The sequence below is a fragment of the Lolium perenne genome, chromosome 1 (assembly GCF_019359855.2).
Source record: "Lolium perenne isolate Kyuss_39 chromosome 1, Kyuss_2.0, whole genome shotgun sequence".
Taxonomy (NCBI): domain Eukaryota; kingdom Viridiplantae; phylum Streptophyta; class Magnoliopsida; order Poales; family Poaceae; genus Lolium; species Lolium perenne.
Genome location: NC_067244.2, coordinates 41,818,676 through 41,833,321, shown reverse-complemented (window position 1 = coordinate 41,833,321; position 14,646 = coordinate 41,818,676). Strand labels below are relative to the sequence as shown.

Here is a 14,646-nt window from a genome sequence, read left to right as displayed (position 1 = left end):
TAGATGGGGACAATCAAATATACATTTACTCTTGATATTAACTACTAGGACTATTAATTGTGAACAGAAATTGTTAGGATGTAAAAGGTTTAATTAGTTTCCATGTGTTAGGTGTGTACTACGTGCACGGTACATCGCTCGGTAATTTACACGAGACAGTTTGGATTCTGGTACGTACTCGCTAATTAGGCAAGCGTTGCGTGCTACCTAGTCATTCAGCTAGGTTACCGTGTTCTGTATATGTAAGAGTCCTATTCCGATTTATGTTAGAGAGCTGTACCTCAGACCCTGTATATATACACGCGAAGGGGCGCTTCGGCTTGTAACCAGAGCTTGCAACCCAAAGTTTCGGCGTTGATGCGAGATTGATTACACACGATCGATGAGGACGGCATCGATCTGCTCCCCATGCGCTGTGCGGGGCACGCACACCTTCACGATCACCGGCTACAGCCTTCACAGGGGCCTTGGCGTCGGCAAGTTCCTGAAGTCCCCCTCCTTCGACGTCGGCGGCTACCTCTGGTGCATCTGCTACTTCCCCGACGGGATGGTGCGGAGGAATGGAGATTACGCTTCCGTTTACGTTGGCCTTGCGAACGAGTTGGTTGAGGGGAGTGCGTCGGTCGAGGTCAGGTTGCTCGACCAGGCCAACAAACTGCCACCGTCAGTGGTTCTCTCCAAGAAAAGGAGGTGCTTCAGCCTTGCGTGTGTTGGCCAGTTCTTACAACCATCGGCGTACCTGCAGGACGACAACCTCGTGATCGAGTGCGAAATCACAGTTTTCAAAGAACCTGAGGTGACGCCCACTGCGACCACCATCGACATCCCGGTGCCCCCCTCAGACTTGGCAGAGTATTTCAGAGAGCTCCAAGATAAAGGGGAGGAAGCAGATGTCGTCTTCGAGGTTAACGGCGAGGCTTTCCCTGCGCATAAGATTGTGGTTTCAGCGAGATCGCCGGTCTTCAAAGCGGAGCTCTTTGGGCCGATGAGCGACAGGACAAGGCGGAACATAATCGTTGAAGATATGCAGCCTGCTGTTTTCAAGGCGCTGCTGCACTTCGTCTACACGGATTCGTTGCCTCCCGTGGAAAACCTAGATGCCGACGAGGGTAAAGAAATGGTTAAGCACTTGCTCGTGGCTGCAGATAGATATGCGATGGAAAGGATGAAGTTGATTTGTGAGAGCATCCTTTGCAAAGGTCTTGACGTTGAGAACGTCACTGGTACATTAGCTCTAGCTGACCAACACCACTGCAGCCAACTCAAAGATGCTTGCCTTGAGTTTATCACTTCTCCAGAAAGAATGGATGATGTCATGGCAAGCCAAGGGTATGCTCGCCTCAAAAGATCCTGTCCTGCTGCCGTAATAGATGTCTTCGAGAGGGCCAAAAAGTTCCATATAATTTAGTATGCTCATCCGTAGTTGGCTTGAAATTATGATCTTTTGGAAGAGGGTAGGCTTCTAATTATCTCTGCATTTGATGGACACCTATATGGCCATATTGTCGTCTCTTGTATGTGATGATGACTCATCTCATTTATGAAACTATTCCTAGCTTTGCTTGTATTCTAAAATATGTTCCGAACTTCTCGCTAAACAATTTATTTGCTGTTTAAGTTTCCTGGCGTGTTATTTTTTAATTTCTTAATATAGTTAGTTATTACCCATTCTAACATTATTGAAATTTAAAGTATTGGTATGGCCATATGAATAGTGACTTCTGAAGAAAAGTTAGCTTTTTTAAGATCTGAAGAAACATTAGCTAATAGCAGAATTATGTTGGCAAATTACTGAGCAGCATAACTAGTGTGGTATTTTGAGATTACCATTGTTCCAACTATATTCTGAAGTAGACTAGCACATCATCACACCTTATAAAGTATAGAGCTCTTGTTCATTCTTTGTTACACGGTGGTTTATTATTGGAGGCAGAAGCATTTGGAATCACCGTAGGGAAAGCTGATAAAACATTAGCTTAACTTGAAACTTCACATGCTAAGCTCAAATGAGTATTGAATTCCCACAGTTGACCAAAGGATGCTGGTATTTGTAACCATGAATGCAACTGATCACTTGAAGGTTACTTGCTCGTGGGTAACATGTAGAACTGCACATGCATTAGATCTTTTTGGTCATGGTCAGTCATGTACTTTACAGAATTACAGTAGAATGTTTTTCTAAGAGTCTTATAGTAGAATGTGACAGTTCGATGCTAACTTGCTTCGGAGTCAATGTCAGTGCCTCTAATTTTATAAGAGCTCTTGGTTTATGTATGCTATAGGAATATATGTGACGAGTATGATGAGCTGCTGTGCAAAATAACAACATAAGATGATGATCTGTGAACACAATTAGGACATAATATTTGTGTGAAGCAGAATAGGGGTAGTCAATTTTTTTCGATAAAGAACGCTTTATTACTCAATTTTTTTTAAACAATACACCCGGTCTCTGCATAGCTAGGATACACACAACCATCCATGAAGAGTACCAAACACAGTAAACATAACAAAAGAAAAAGCACGCAACTAAACATCCACTTATGGCACATGAGCCATATTAATCCTCCGACTATGCAGCCATCCGTGTTGGGTAATAAACTCCTTAGCAGTATTCTCCAACCATGTAGATACCTTCAGAGGCCGCGGTCCTCCAATCGCTAAAGCGGCGACCATAAATGGAGCAAAGCCATAAACCGGTAGATGACTTACATAAGAGAAGAATTTTTATCATTAAAAATGTTATCATTCCTACATAGTCAAAGCGACCATATAACTACAATCGCTTCTACTCCAATAAGAATCTCAAACCTAGCTCCCACCCCGTTTAACCAATTGCCAAAAATGTTTGCAATGATTCTTGGGGGTATAAGGTAGAACCTATATGAATGATTGACCATATGGATCTAGGGAACCGGCACTGGAAGAAAAAATGCTTTATTGTCTCCTCTTCGTGACATAAAACACATTTCTTACAACCATGCTAGCTGCATTTTACAAGGTTATCTTTAGTTAGAATAACACCACGACGAAGGTATGATACGTCTCCAACGTATCTATAATTTCTGATGTTCCATGCTTGTTTTATGACAATATCTACATGTTTTGTTTACACTTTATGATGATTTTATGCGTTTTCCGGAACTAACCTATTGACGAGATGCCGAAGTGCCAGTTCCAGTTTTCTGCTATTTTTGGTTTCAGAAAACCTAGTAAGGAAATATTCTCGGAATCGGACGAAATCAATGCCCAGTATCTTATAATTCCACGAAGCTTCCAGAACACCGAAGAGGGGCCAGAGGAGAGGCACAGGGCCACCACACAAGGTGGCGGCGCGGCCCAAGGAGGGGAGCGCCCCCCTGTTGTCTGGCTGCCTCGTCAGCCCTCCGACTCCGACTCTTCGCCTATAAGAAGCTTCCTGACCTAAAAACTTCGGGGGAATAAGCCACGGTACGAGAAACCTTCCAGAGCCGCCGCCATCGCGAAGCCAAGATCTGGGGGACAGAAGTCTCTGTTCCGGCACGCCGCCGGGACGGGGAAGTGCCCCCGGAAGGCATCTCCATCGACACCACCGCTGTGGTGACCCTGCATACCACTGCATGTTGTAGTATGCCAGTCGTTGATATAACATTCACGAAGTACCATTCCACAAATATTACATCCCTCAGAGTAGTACAACAGAACATAGCAGGTCCATAACTCATTCATTTATTATTACAAACATCATACACATATAGTCTCGGAGCTCCTCTTGGGTCCTAAGAGGAATACTCCTGGGTTCGAGGCAAAGCCAACTTAGCTTACAATATAAGAGTCTCCTTAAGTTATACATTTATTTTCTCGAGCAGCTAAATACTAAGAGTTCGGGCTGCTCGGCTACTACTACTACTGGATATTTCTAGGCTTGATCTCCTCCGGAAGCCTCCCCGGTTCCGTAGACAATGAGGTAGTCTACGCCTTCGATACCTCCAGAGAGGTCTAGTTCTTCATAGCCGATGATCTCGGCTCCTTCATTGTTGTCGTAGTCCTCCTCCAGACGATTCAGACAATCTAAGCATGGGATTTAAGAGTGGTATGAGTACGAGCGTACTCAACAAGTTCATTATAGATAAGAGGTGTTTAATGCACTAGCTACGATATTAGACCAGAAAGTCTAATATCAATGCAGGTTTTGATAAACATTTCTTCAAGAGATTGTTTTTATTCCAAAGAGCTATGTCCGTCAGCCTTCACCGGTTTACTAGAACTTCATGGAGCTCCTTTCCGGCCGCGTTCGCAGTTCCTCAACCCGGAACAGGGAGTGACAGGTCACAGTTCTTTACACTCTGCAGAGGTGTGTTGCTTTACCCATAAGAGATCTTAACCTTGGTGCCAACCGGGCAGCTTTCCCGTCCACACTTCCTTCGGTGTGAGGCCCGGTATAAGGTCTAGCCAATCATGTTCCTCCGCTACCTCGAACACCCACCCTTTGTTGCATACTCCGACCCTGGGTCCACGCCGGCCCCATTATTCCCATAGATTTCAGGGTGGACTCCGACCACGACGTCAATGCAGGGCTCTACCATACATTCCTACGCCGGCAGATGCAACCCATCATAGACCTCATTACTGTTGGGACTTCTACGGGTTCCCACCCCTGCATCAAGTCTCGCAAGATCATGAGCACCCGGTAATGAGCATCCGTTGATGAACGAGAGGTGGAAACACTTTTGACTACTCCGTCCCACTCCGGATCTTATGGTTAACACGGGTGTTACGGCACAAGAATCACTGGCGACATTTGTTGTTTAATCCTAGATGGATATAAACCCTTGCAATGGAACCTCCACCATATCAACACAATCCATGGTTCCATTGCCCACCACATAGTCATATTCATAGTTATGAAAGTAGTGGTTTTGGTTTTTATGCAATAGTGATAACCATAGTATTTTGCAAGTAATTTGATAGAAATACTCAAATGACATGAGCAAGTGATGAACTTGCCTGAACACTGCAAAGTTTTGCAGTTGGAAGGTGTGGACTGACCCTTGTCCTCTGTCTCTGAAAAATAGCATCATTGTCCGATAAGGGCAATGGTTAAAGAAGCAATTATGCATGATTCCAGTTTTAGGGTTTGTTCCCCCTTCCGATGTCGTTGTAATTTCATGTGAGAGGTTAATACTAAGAACAACTTGTAGATACTTGATTTAGGGTAAATACAACCTTGAAGTATTGTCAAGGTGTTTTTAAAGTCCAATTGCATTAATGGACTTAATTTTCCTTAATGAAAATAATATGTGTGATTAAATTATTATTTAAATCATCAAATTAAGACTTATTCTTAATTATCTCCAAAAATTCTCTTTGATATTTTATTTGGATAGAGAATTTTATGCTGATTGATTTTCATATTTTAATTATTTTTTTAGTGCTCTTATCAATTTTCTATTGAATTTTAAAGTTACTGGTTTTTAATTGAATTGTGAAAAGTCACAATTGCCCCTGGGTCCACCTGTCAGTGGAGCCCAGTGGGTTGGGTTAGACCGGCTCGGGTCCGACCGACCCGAGCGGTCGCTCACTCGCTCACTCTCTCGCGCCGCTCGACCTAACCCTAACCCTAACGAGCTCTGGCGATTCTCGTCGCCGCCGTCTTCTCCGATTTGTTCCGGCCAGCTCCAGCCGTCGCCGCCGGCGAGATCAGGTAGATCTGATCCGCCGCTCGACGGCGAACACCGTGGTCCGCGCCGATTCGGTCTTCGTCCTAGTTATCGAGCGCCCTCATCTCGCCTGCGATCCTGGCCGTGGCGATTCCTGGCGCTGCGTCGCCCGCCGTCGATCCAGGCGCCGTGGCGGTGCTGGAGCGCCCCCCCCTGCTCGGCGACGCTAGGCCAGGCGCGGCTTGGCGCTGCCGTGGTGGCATGTGCCGCCATGGCACGCCGGTGCTCTGCTCCAGGTACACGCCTCCTCTGATCCCCTCCTCTCTCTCACCCTTGCCTGCTCTTCTTCTTCCTCCTCTGAGTTAGGCTGCGGCTGCTTCTCCTCATGGAGTTGCTTGCCGTGCTGGTGCTCTGCTGCGCCCAGCTCGCTACGTATGCTGCTTTCTTGCTGCTACATTGCTCGTCTTTCTTTGTGCTATTGCTGCCGCCATGGCCTAGCTCTAGTTCATGTGCTTGTACTGATGCTCATGCTCATGCTAGCTTCACTACTGTGCTGTGCTGTGCTTGCCTGCCCAAGGCATGTGCTATGGCTGTGTGATACTTTGCCATAGTTCTGTGCAAGAATTCCTAATCTAATTGGTTGCCATGCTCTCCTTTCTTGCTTAATTCTCTCTCTGTGGTTCTGTTCTTGTTACTAAGCTTGCTAGATATCAAGTGTGTTCATGTATGCTGCTCTAGCTTGGGTTCTGTGTGTATTACTTGCAATTTGGCAAGTTCCAGAGCATTAGTGTGCTGTTCCTTGTGCTCAAATTCAAGAGCATGCTCAATTGAGCATTGCAGTTAGCTTAACTGTATGATTCAGTGATTATGGGTATGTGCTTTATTGGTTTAGCAAGATCCAGTGGTTCATCAAGCCTTTGATGTGCTTCTGGATACAATCATATGATTATTACTATGGTATCTGTTTATTCAGTTAAAGTTTGTGTGTAATTCTTCAGTGGCTGATTTATTTATGATGCTAAGCTTGGCTTGTAGCAATCAGTAACATGAGTTAGCAAGCTCTGATGATTATCTAATCATCATTAGCTTGATGGTTAACTGTTGTGCTTCCTACTGTGGCTAACTGGTGCTTATCTTGGTGTCTGGGTATCACCATGCCTTGTGCTGGTGTAGGCTGTGCCTGATCCAGTGCCTGCTGTTGCTTGGAGTGATCCACTGGATCATTAGAAAGTGTCTGTTTCATGATTTACTTGTTAATATCAATTATCTGTGTTGCCTTTATTGATTGAGTGGATAATTGATGTGAACTGCTGAGCAGTAATGATCATATAGATTGTTGAAGTGAAGCTAGAGGGATGCCAACATCAGTTGGATACCCTAGCTCCCTTTTGAACCCATCTGGGTAATGATAATTGTGCTTGGCTTGGTGGTTTGGTTGTTTTAGGGGTTGAGGTGACCCTAGCAGTAATCTTATGCTGCCCTAGGGTAGCTCCCCTCTTGTTGGCTTGCTGTGGCTCACTAAATGCTTCCTGGGTGATCCATTTATTGGATTGCCAGTAGCCCTTGATGTTGAAATCAAATAGGCAAGAATTTGTCTATGTCTGATGGCTTAGCTGGCTGTAGGTGCTAAGTGTGTAGCTAGGCTAGCTTGTGCTCTCATCTCTTGCTGGATTTCTTCAGTTATGCATTGATTGTCATAGCTGTTGTTCCCTTTAGATGATTTACCAGTGGCCTTACTACTCTTGCTTGCACCATATGGCTTTGTAGCCAGATGATGACACAACTTGGGTATCACACCCTTTTGATTATGTGTGTTTGATGCATATGCTTATATATGAACAAAACCATCTGGTTTGTTCATGATGCTTGGTATACCTCACTCCAGCTCCTAGAATTTGATGTTGGTGTAGAGGTGTTGCTTCTGTGTTGATCTGTTGGTTAATTTGCTTGCCCTGCTCCACCTGGTGAGCTTGATGCTTCTTGGTTATTTGCTGTGGTGGTGGAATTGTGTTGAACAACGATGAGTCGTTCAAGCTGTTCTTGTGTTCTTGGCTGTTCTTGGTAGCTTACCAGTGAGGCTGCTGTCGATGAAATGCTCTAGGGTTTACTGTGGCAAGTTTTATATCCTTCTGGCTTAGCTCTGTTGGTCGACAGCACTATCTGCAGCTTGTGGTGACTCACTCTGGCCTTGTGTGTTGTTACACATGCACACTGCCTTGTGTGCTGCCTGGTTGTGTGTGTGCAAGTCCAGCTTGGGACTTGTGCTGATGGGTTGGATCAGCTCGGCAGCTTGATCATATCCATCCTTTGCAATATTTGCTAACCTGCCAAGTGGCTTTGCCACTTGGCTTAATGATCTGGTTGTTGTGTATGTATGCAGGTATCAAGTGCTGATCAGGATGAACTCAAGATCATCTGGATCAAAGGATTCTTGAAGATCAAAATGTAGTTTAGGTCATTTAAATAACTTGTAATTTTCCTTTTTCTGTTTCTATTTATTCAATTCTTGTAATGTGTTGCAATTCCATAATTCAATTCTGAATATTGTAAAGACAATGTATTATGTGTGTGATTATCAATAAAGCTCAAGTTTTCCTTAATGAGCTTAATGTAATTGTTGTATTATTTATATTCTTGCTTAATGATAATTGTTTGTTAAATTATCTCAAATTTGAATTATGTGATGATCATTTGATGTTTGAATTTGAATTTCAAATTCAAATTTGGTTTGAATTCATTCAAACAACATAACTTGTAATTCAATCAAGCAACATATGATTTCAATGCAATTCCACTTCTCTCTTCTCAAAACCCTAACTTAGATAAGTAGGAACAAGTTCATCGCACTCTCGAAACCCTAACCCTGTAAGGTGTCGAGAGAGAAACCTGTCCCCCTTCGATGCAGTTTTGTTTTAAAAGCGCGAAATTTCCCCGTAATTTACAATGCAATGCACATCCCTTTCTAAAATCTACCCCTCGATCGTCTCTAAACCTGGGACATTACAGACTTTCCTCCTTAAAGAAAACTTCATCCCGAAGTTGCGGTTGTAATACCTGAAAAGTTCGGGGTATGTTTTCCTCAGGTCTTCCTCCTTTTCCCAGGTGGCTTCCCTCTCGGGATGATGCTTCCATTGTATCTTGCAATACTTTATAGCTCGATTCCTGAGTTGTTTCCAGTTTTCTTCAAGAATCTTCGCTAGCTTCTCGATGTATGTCAAATCTGGTTGTAACTCGAGCTCTTCATGTGATACTGGTTCATCTGGGGTCTTCAAACATTTTCTGAGTTGCGACACATGGAATACATTGTGAACCTGAGATAACCTTCCTGGTAGTTCCAATTCGAAGGCTAACCCTCGGTTTTGACTCAAAATCTTGAAAGGTCCGATGTACCTAGGGCTTAGCTTTCCTTTCACTCCAAACCTCTGAAGTCCTTTCATCGGGCTCACCTTAAGGTATACCATGTCTCCAACTCGTGGCTCCCATGTTCTCCTCTTTTGATCGGCATAACTCTTCTGTCGGCTCTGGGCTATCTTGAGCCTATCCTTGATAATGTCAATGATTTGTTGCTTTTCCTTGACATAATCAGGGTTGAACTCTTTGCTTGCTCCGGCTTCATACCAACATATCGGTGATCTACACTTTCTTCCATACAGAGCTTCAAACGGTGCCATCTTGATGCTGCTTTGATAGCTATTATTGTATGAAAACTCTGCTAGTGGTAAGTGCTCCTCCCATGATCCTCCGAAGTCTAGGGCACAAGCCCTAAGCATATCCTCTAAAATCTGGTTGGTTCTCTCGGTTTGTCCACCTGTCTCGGGATGATAAGCGGTACTATAATCTAACTTAGATCCTAACGCTTCGTGTAGTTGCTTCCAAAACGCTAACGTGAACACGGATCCTCGATCCGACATGATCTTCTTGGGCACTCCATGTTTACTCACGATCTCTTTGATGTAAAGATCGATGAGTTTCTCTCCTTTGTCCTGCTGATTTACCGCTAAGAAGTGTGCACTTTTAGTCAACCGGTCCACGATTACCCATATCATGTCCTTCTTTTTATTGGTCATGGGTAGTCCGGTGATGAAATCCATTCCTATCTCCTCCCATTTCCATTCTGGAATAGGTAAAGGTTGTAACTTCCCTGCCGGACTCTGGTGTTCAACCTTCACCCTTTGCCAGGTATGGCATTCGGCCACATATTGTGCGATTTCTCTCTTCATGTTATTCCACCAGAATAGCTCCTTTAGATCCATGTACATCTTTGTACTCCCCGGATGAATGGAGTATGGTGTTTGATGGGCTTCCCGGAGTATTACTTCCTTGATTTCAGCAATATCCGGAACACAAATTCTTTTCTGGAACCATAATGATCCTGATTCTCCGCGGTGAAATTCTGATGGTCTTCCTTCATCTATTCTTCTCATCTCCTCCACGATGAATGGATCGTCCAACTGTCCCATCATTATTTCATTCTTTAGGTTGACATTTAGCTCATCAGCTACTTGTAAAGCCGATAGTCCTTCATGAGCCTCCTTCTCCCAAAGTTGTATTTGGGCTTGACTTATTTCCTTCCTCAACTCCGGTGATATTTCTTGTTCCACTCCTCCGGTGCTCTTCCTACTCAAGGCATTTGCTACAACATTGGCCTTTCCTGGAGTATAATTGATGGTCAAATCATAATCCTTGATTAATTCTAGCCATCTTTTCTGCCTCATATTGAGTTCCTTCTGAGTGAAGAAGTATTTGAGACTCTTATGATCCGTATAGAGCTCACACTTGGCTCCATAGAGAAAATGTCTCCATGTTTTGAGTGCAAATACAACTGCTGCTAATTCTAGATCATGTGTTGGATAATTCACTTCATGAGGTCTGAGTTGCCTCGATCCATAAGATATCACTTTCCGATCTTGCATGAGTACACAACCCAATCCATGCTTGGATGCGTCACAGTACACGGTGTAATCCTTGCCAACTTCAGGAACTGCTAACACCGGTGCCGTGGTGAGTTTCTCCTTCAGAGTTTGAAAACTCTTCTCACACTCCTCTGACCACACGAATGGTGTGTTCTTTCTTAACAGCTTTGTCATTGGTCCTGCTATCTTGGAGAATCCTTCAATAAATCTCCAATAATATCCTGCCATTCCTAGGAATCCTCGGATTTCTTTGACAGTCTTGGGTGCTTCCCATTCTAGAACTGCTGCTACCTTGCTCGGGTTAATAGCTATTCCATCTTTACTAATGACATGACCAAGAAATTCTACTTGATCTAGCCAAAATTCACATTTGCTAAACTTGGCATAGAGTTGATGTTCCCTTAGTGTTTGCAACACTAGCCTCAGATGTTCAGCATGTTCGGCCTTGTTCTTGGAATAGATCAAGATATCATCGATGAATACGATGACAAACTTGTCTAGATATGGCATGAAAATCTTATTCATGAGATTCATGAATATTTCTGGGGCATTAGTTAATCCAAAAGGCACTACAAGGTATTCATGATGTCCATACCTTGAGACAAAGGCAGTTTTCGGAACGTCTTCCTTCTTGATCTTTATCTGGTGATAACCAGATCTTAGATCAATTTTATAAAAGACTCCCGCGCCTCTAACTTGATCGAATAGATCTTGTATTCTTGGAAGTGGATACTTGTTCTTGATTGTGACGTTGTTCAGATTCCTGTAGTCTCCGCACATCCTTCTTCCTCCATCTCTTTTATCCACGAAGATCACAGGTGATCCCCATGGTGAAACACTCTCTTGTATGAATCCTTTCTGTTCCAAGTCATCCAGTTGCTCCTTAAGTTTTTTCAACTCCTTGGGCCCCATCTTATATGGTGCTTTAGCAATCGGAGTTGTTCCTGGAATTAGGTCGATAGTGAATTCTATCTCCCTATCTGGTGGCATACCTGGTAATTCCACAGGAAACACATCCTGGAATTCATTCACTACAGGTATATCCTCTAACTTTACCTCCTTCATGCTGTTCAACTGTAGCTCCACTTCAATCTGTGTATGTTTGTCGCCTTGGTAGATCATTCTACTTCCATCGGGGCTTTTCAAGGATACCGTCTTGTTCACACAGTCGATCAATGCTCCATTAGCTTCTAACCAGTTCATACCAAGAATGACATCAATGTCCTTCATCGGTAAAATGAACAGGTCCGCGTCAAACGCGCACTTATTGATCATGATGACTTGTTTTTGTTTGGTATGGGTTACTACTATCGTTCCCCCCGCGGAAATTATAGTTATGGGTGTATCTAACTTAGTGCAACTAATCCCATGTTTGATGATGAATTGCTGGGAAATGAATGATGTAGTTGCACCAGTATCAAAAAGTACTTTGCCAGGATGAGTGAGGATCTGGAGCGTACCTATCACCGCCTGATCGGAGTTGACCACCTCCTCCAGACTAGTGCAGTTCAGCTTGCCGAAGGGCTTCTTATTCTTCCAGTTCCCTCCATTATTTCCTCCTCGGCTTGCTCCCCCTCCAGATTGACCTCCTTTATTCTTATTCTTAGGGCAATCCCTAAGCATGTGTCCTTCCTCACGACAACCGAAGCAAATGATCCTGGGCTTCTTACAGTCCTTGGAGAAATGCCCCGTACCTCCACAGCTACGGCACACAATCTTATTTGCAGTCTGGAATGCTTGGTTCTTCCTGCTACCGTAGTAGTTGCTGCTGTTGTTGTTGTTGTTGTTGTTGTTGTTGTTGTTGTATCTTGGCTTGAAACTCAAGATGGTGTTGGGCTTGTTACTAACAAACCTCTTAGGCTCAAACTTGGCCTTCTTCCTTTTCTCTTCTTGCAGTTGCTTAAAATCATCTTCAAGAGTGATGGCTGCATCCACCAACTCTTGGAACTCCGTCGCTCTCATCATCCGGAGCTGTACCTTGAACTGGGGACTTAACCCCCTCAAAAACCTCTTCTTTTTCTTGTCCTTGGTGTTGACTTCTTTAACCGCATACTGGGACAGCTTTGAGAATTCCCTGACATAAGTCAGGATGGCCTTGTCCTTCTGCTCGAGACTTTCGAATTCTCGACGCTTCAGTCCAACAATACTTTCAGGGACATTGGATTCCCTGAACTTCCTTGCGAATTCCTCCCAGGTGAATACTTTTCCAGCCGGATAAACGGCTACGATATTATCCCACCATGATGCGGCGGGTCCACACAATAAGTGTGTAGCATAACGGACCTTCTCCTGGTCATTGCAACCAACCGTGTTGAGCTTTCGCTCAGTGTCCATAAGCCAATCTTCCGCGTCCATTGGCTCGGGCGCGTATGCGAAAGATATAGGCTTGGTATTCTGGAAGTATGCTAGAGTGACTCCCGGATTCTCGGGTCTCTCCACCCTGTTCTGTTGCAGCAATTCTTGGAAGAATTTATTCTGCTGCTCCAACGTTACACGTTGTCTTTCCTCCACCAGCTGCATGTACTGGACGAAATTCTGCTGCGTCATGGGTGGTGGTGGTGGTGGAAACTGATTCCTGGCTGCTTCATCAGCCTCTTCCTTTTGCTTTGCTTCGCGCTCCATGCGCTGCGCTTCGGTCTCCTCTCCTAACGCTCCCGACATAACCCCCTAGTTCTGCAACACAAGATGATACTCATAATTACTCCATGCGCAAGTTTTCTGAGCTCAACTTTGTGCACAGAACTAGTCACGCAATGGAAATCAAGAAGCAAATCCAAATCATACAAAACATATACCATGTATATACATACTTAAGTGGTCTTATTACAATACTCAAGTCGATGTGAGTATGCAAACTCACTTATTAAAGTATATGTACAAATTTCTACAAATATTACATACTATAATACACGTGGTACTTGTGTATTATAGCCCCGCCTCCCTTGGTGGACTCTAGTCGATCTTCACTCCCGGTACATCCCAGGCTTCCATCCGGTCGAACGTGTCGTCCTCCTGATAGACCCTGGAACATAAGGTCTCCCCGTCGGCTGGTAGTCAGAATCAGATGATGATCCTAGGGAGAAATCAGTGTTCACAAACTGGTCGTTAAGTGCATCATAGTCCACCCATCGGGTGTACTCCCCTGTAGCTCCACCATAGGTGTTTCCAACATTTGTATCCGACTCAACCTGTGTCGGATACCCTCCATCAACTCCTCCATTACTAGGATAACTCTGGTTCTGGGTCGTGGCGTCTTCATTCAGCTCCCCATCATAATACACTGAAGTACTATGAGTTCCAGAATCAGATCCCCAACGCCAACCCGTGGAGTTTTCTATAGGAGTCACGGAACGCTGATTGTTTCCGGATTCCTCTCCACCCTCATATCCCCCATAGGAACTATCCAGATAGTTCCCAGGTGTAACCGGTGTAGGTTCACGCTCAAGAGGATCAATACTAATGTAGTCACCAGCTGAGTAAACTGGTGTGTGCACCACATTCTCCATAAGTTCTTTCCCCCTAGTCTCCTCCTTGGGTTTAGTAAACTCCTCTAGCATCGTATCAATTGCTCCCGTCAGATGATGGTTCAACTGGAAGAGCAATGATATAAAGTTGCGGCTATTATCCATGTATTTTGCAGCTGCTATTGGTTTGCGTTTTGCATATTTGTAGTGGTTAAGCATGGGATCCTCTTCCTCCTGATTATGAGGAATGTGGGTGAATTCGGAACCCATAAGCTCTTTCGTCTTATGCTCCCGAATATCTGTGATGGCTCTCATAACGGCTATATGGTAGGCTGTGTTGATAGTTCTGGATTCACCTGCTGGCATTACTATGCTCATTCCCAAAGATTCGGGAAGTCGCAGTCCTACCCTACACTTGGCCAATACAGTACCATCGTAGTACATGTATTTCTTTACTTGGATCTGGGGATCACACCCAAATTCAAGTAACATGGCACATAGAATATCTGCAAGTCCTCCTTCATATTCGCTCAGTGTGGAATCCATCACTTTCACGTTTCGTCCGGGACGTGAACTTGCCATGTTGGCTGTAGAAATAGAAAGATTATAAGATTAGTAATAGTGCATCAT

General features: G+C 44.2%; 1 protein-coding gene across 1 annotated transcript; it reads left to right on the top strand.

The window, feature by feature from the left end:
- Positions 1-382: 382 nt before the first annotated feature.
- On the top strand, positions 383-1,408 carry LOC127335208 (BTB/POZ and MATH domain-containing protein 2-like). The gene has a single exon (XM_051361848.1). It carries the CDS (start codon positions 383-385, stop codon positions 1,406-1,408), a length of 1,026 nt encoding a protein of 341 aa, XP_051217808.1.
- The last annotated feature ends 13,238 nt before the right edge of the window (positions 1,409-14,646 follow it).

Excerpts from the sequence above, each read along its gene's own strand:
- LOC127335208 (XM_051361848.1), top strand. The coding sequence starts at position 383 with ATGAGGACGGCATCGATCTGCTCCCCATGCGCTGTGCGGGGCACGCAC.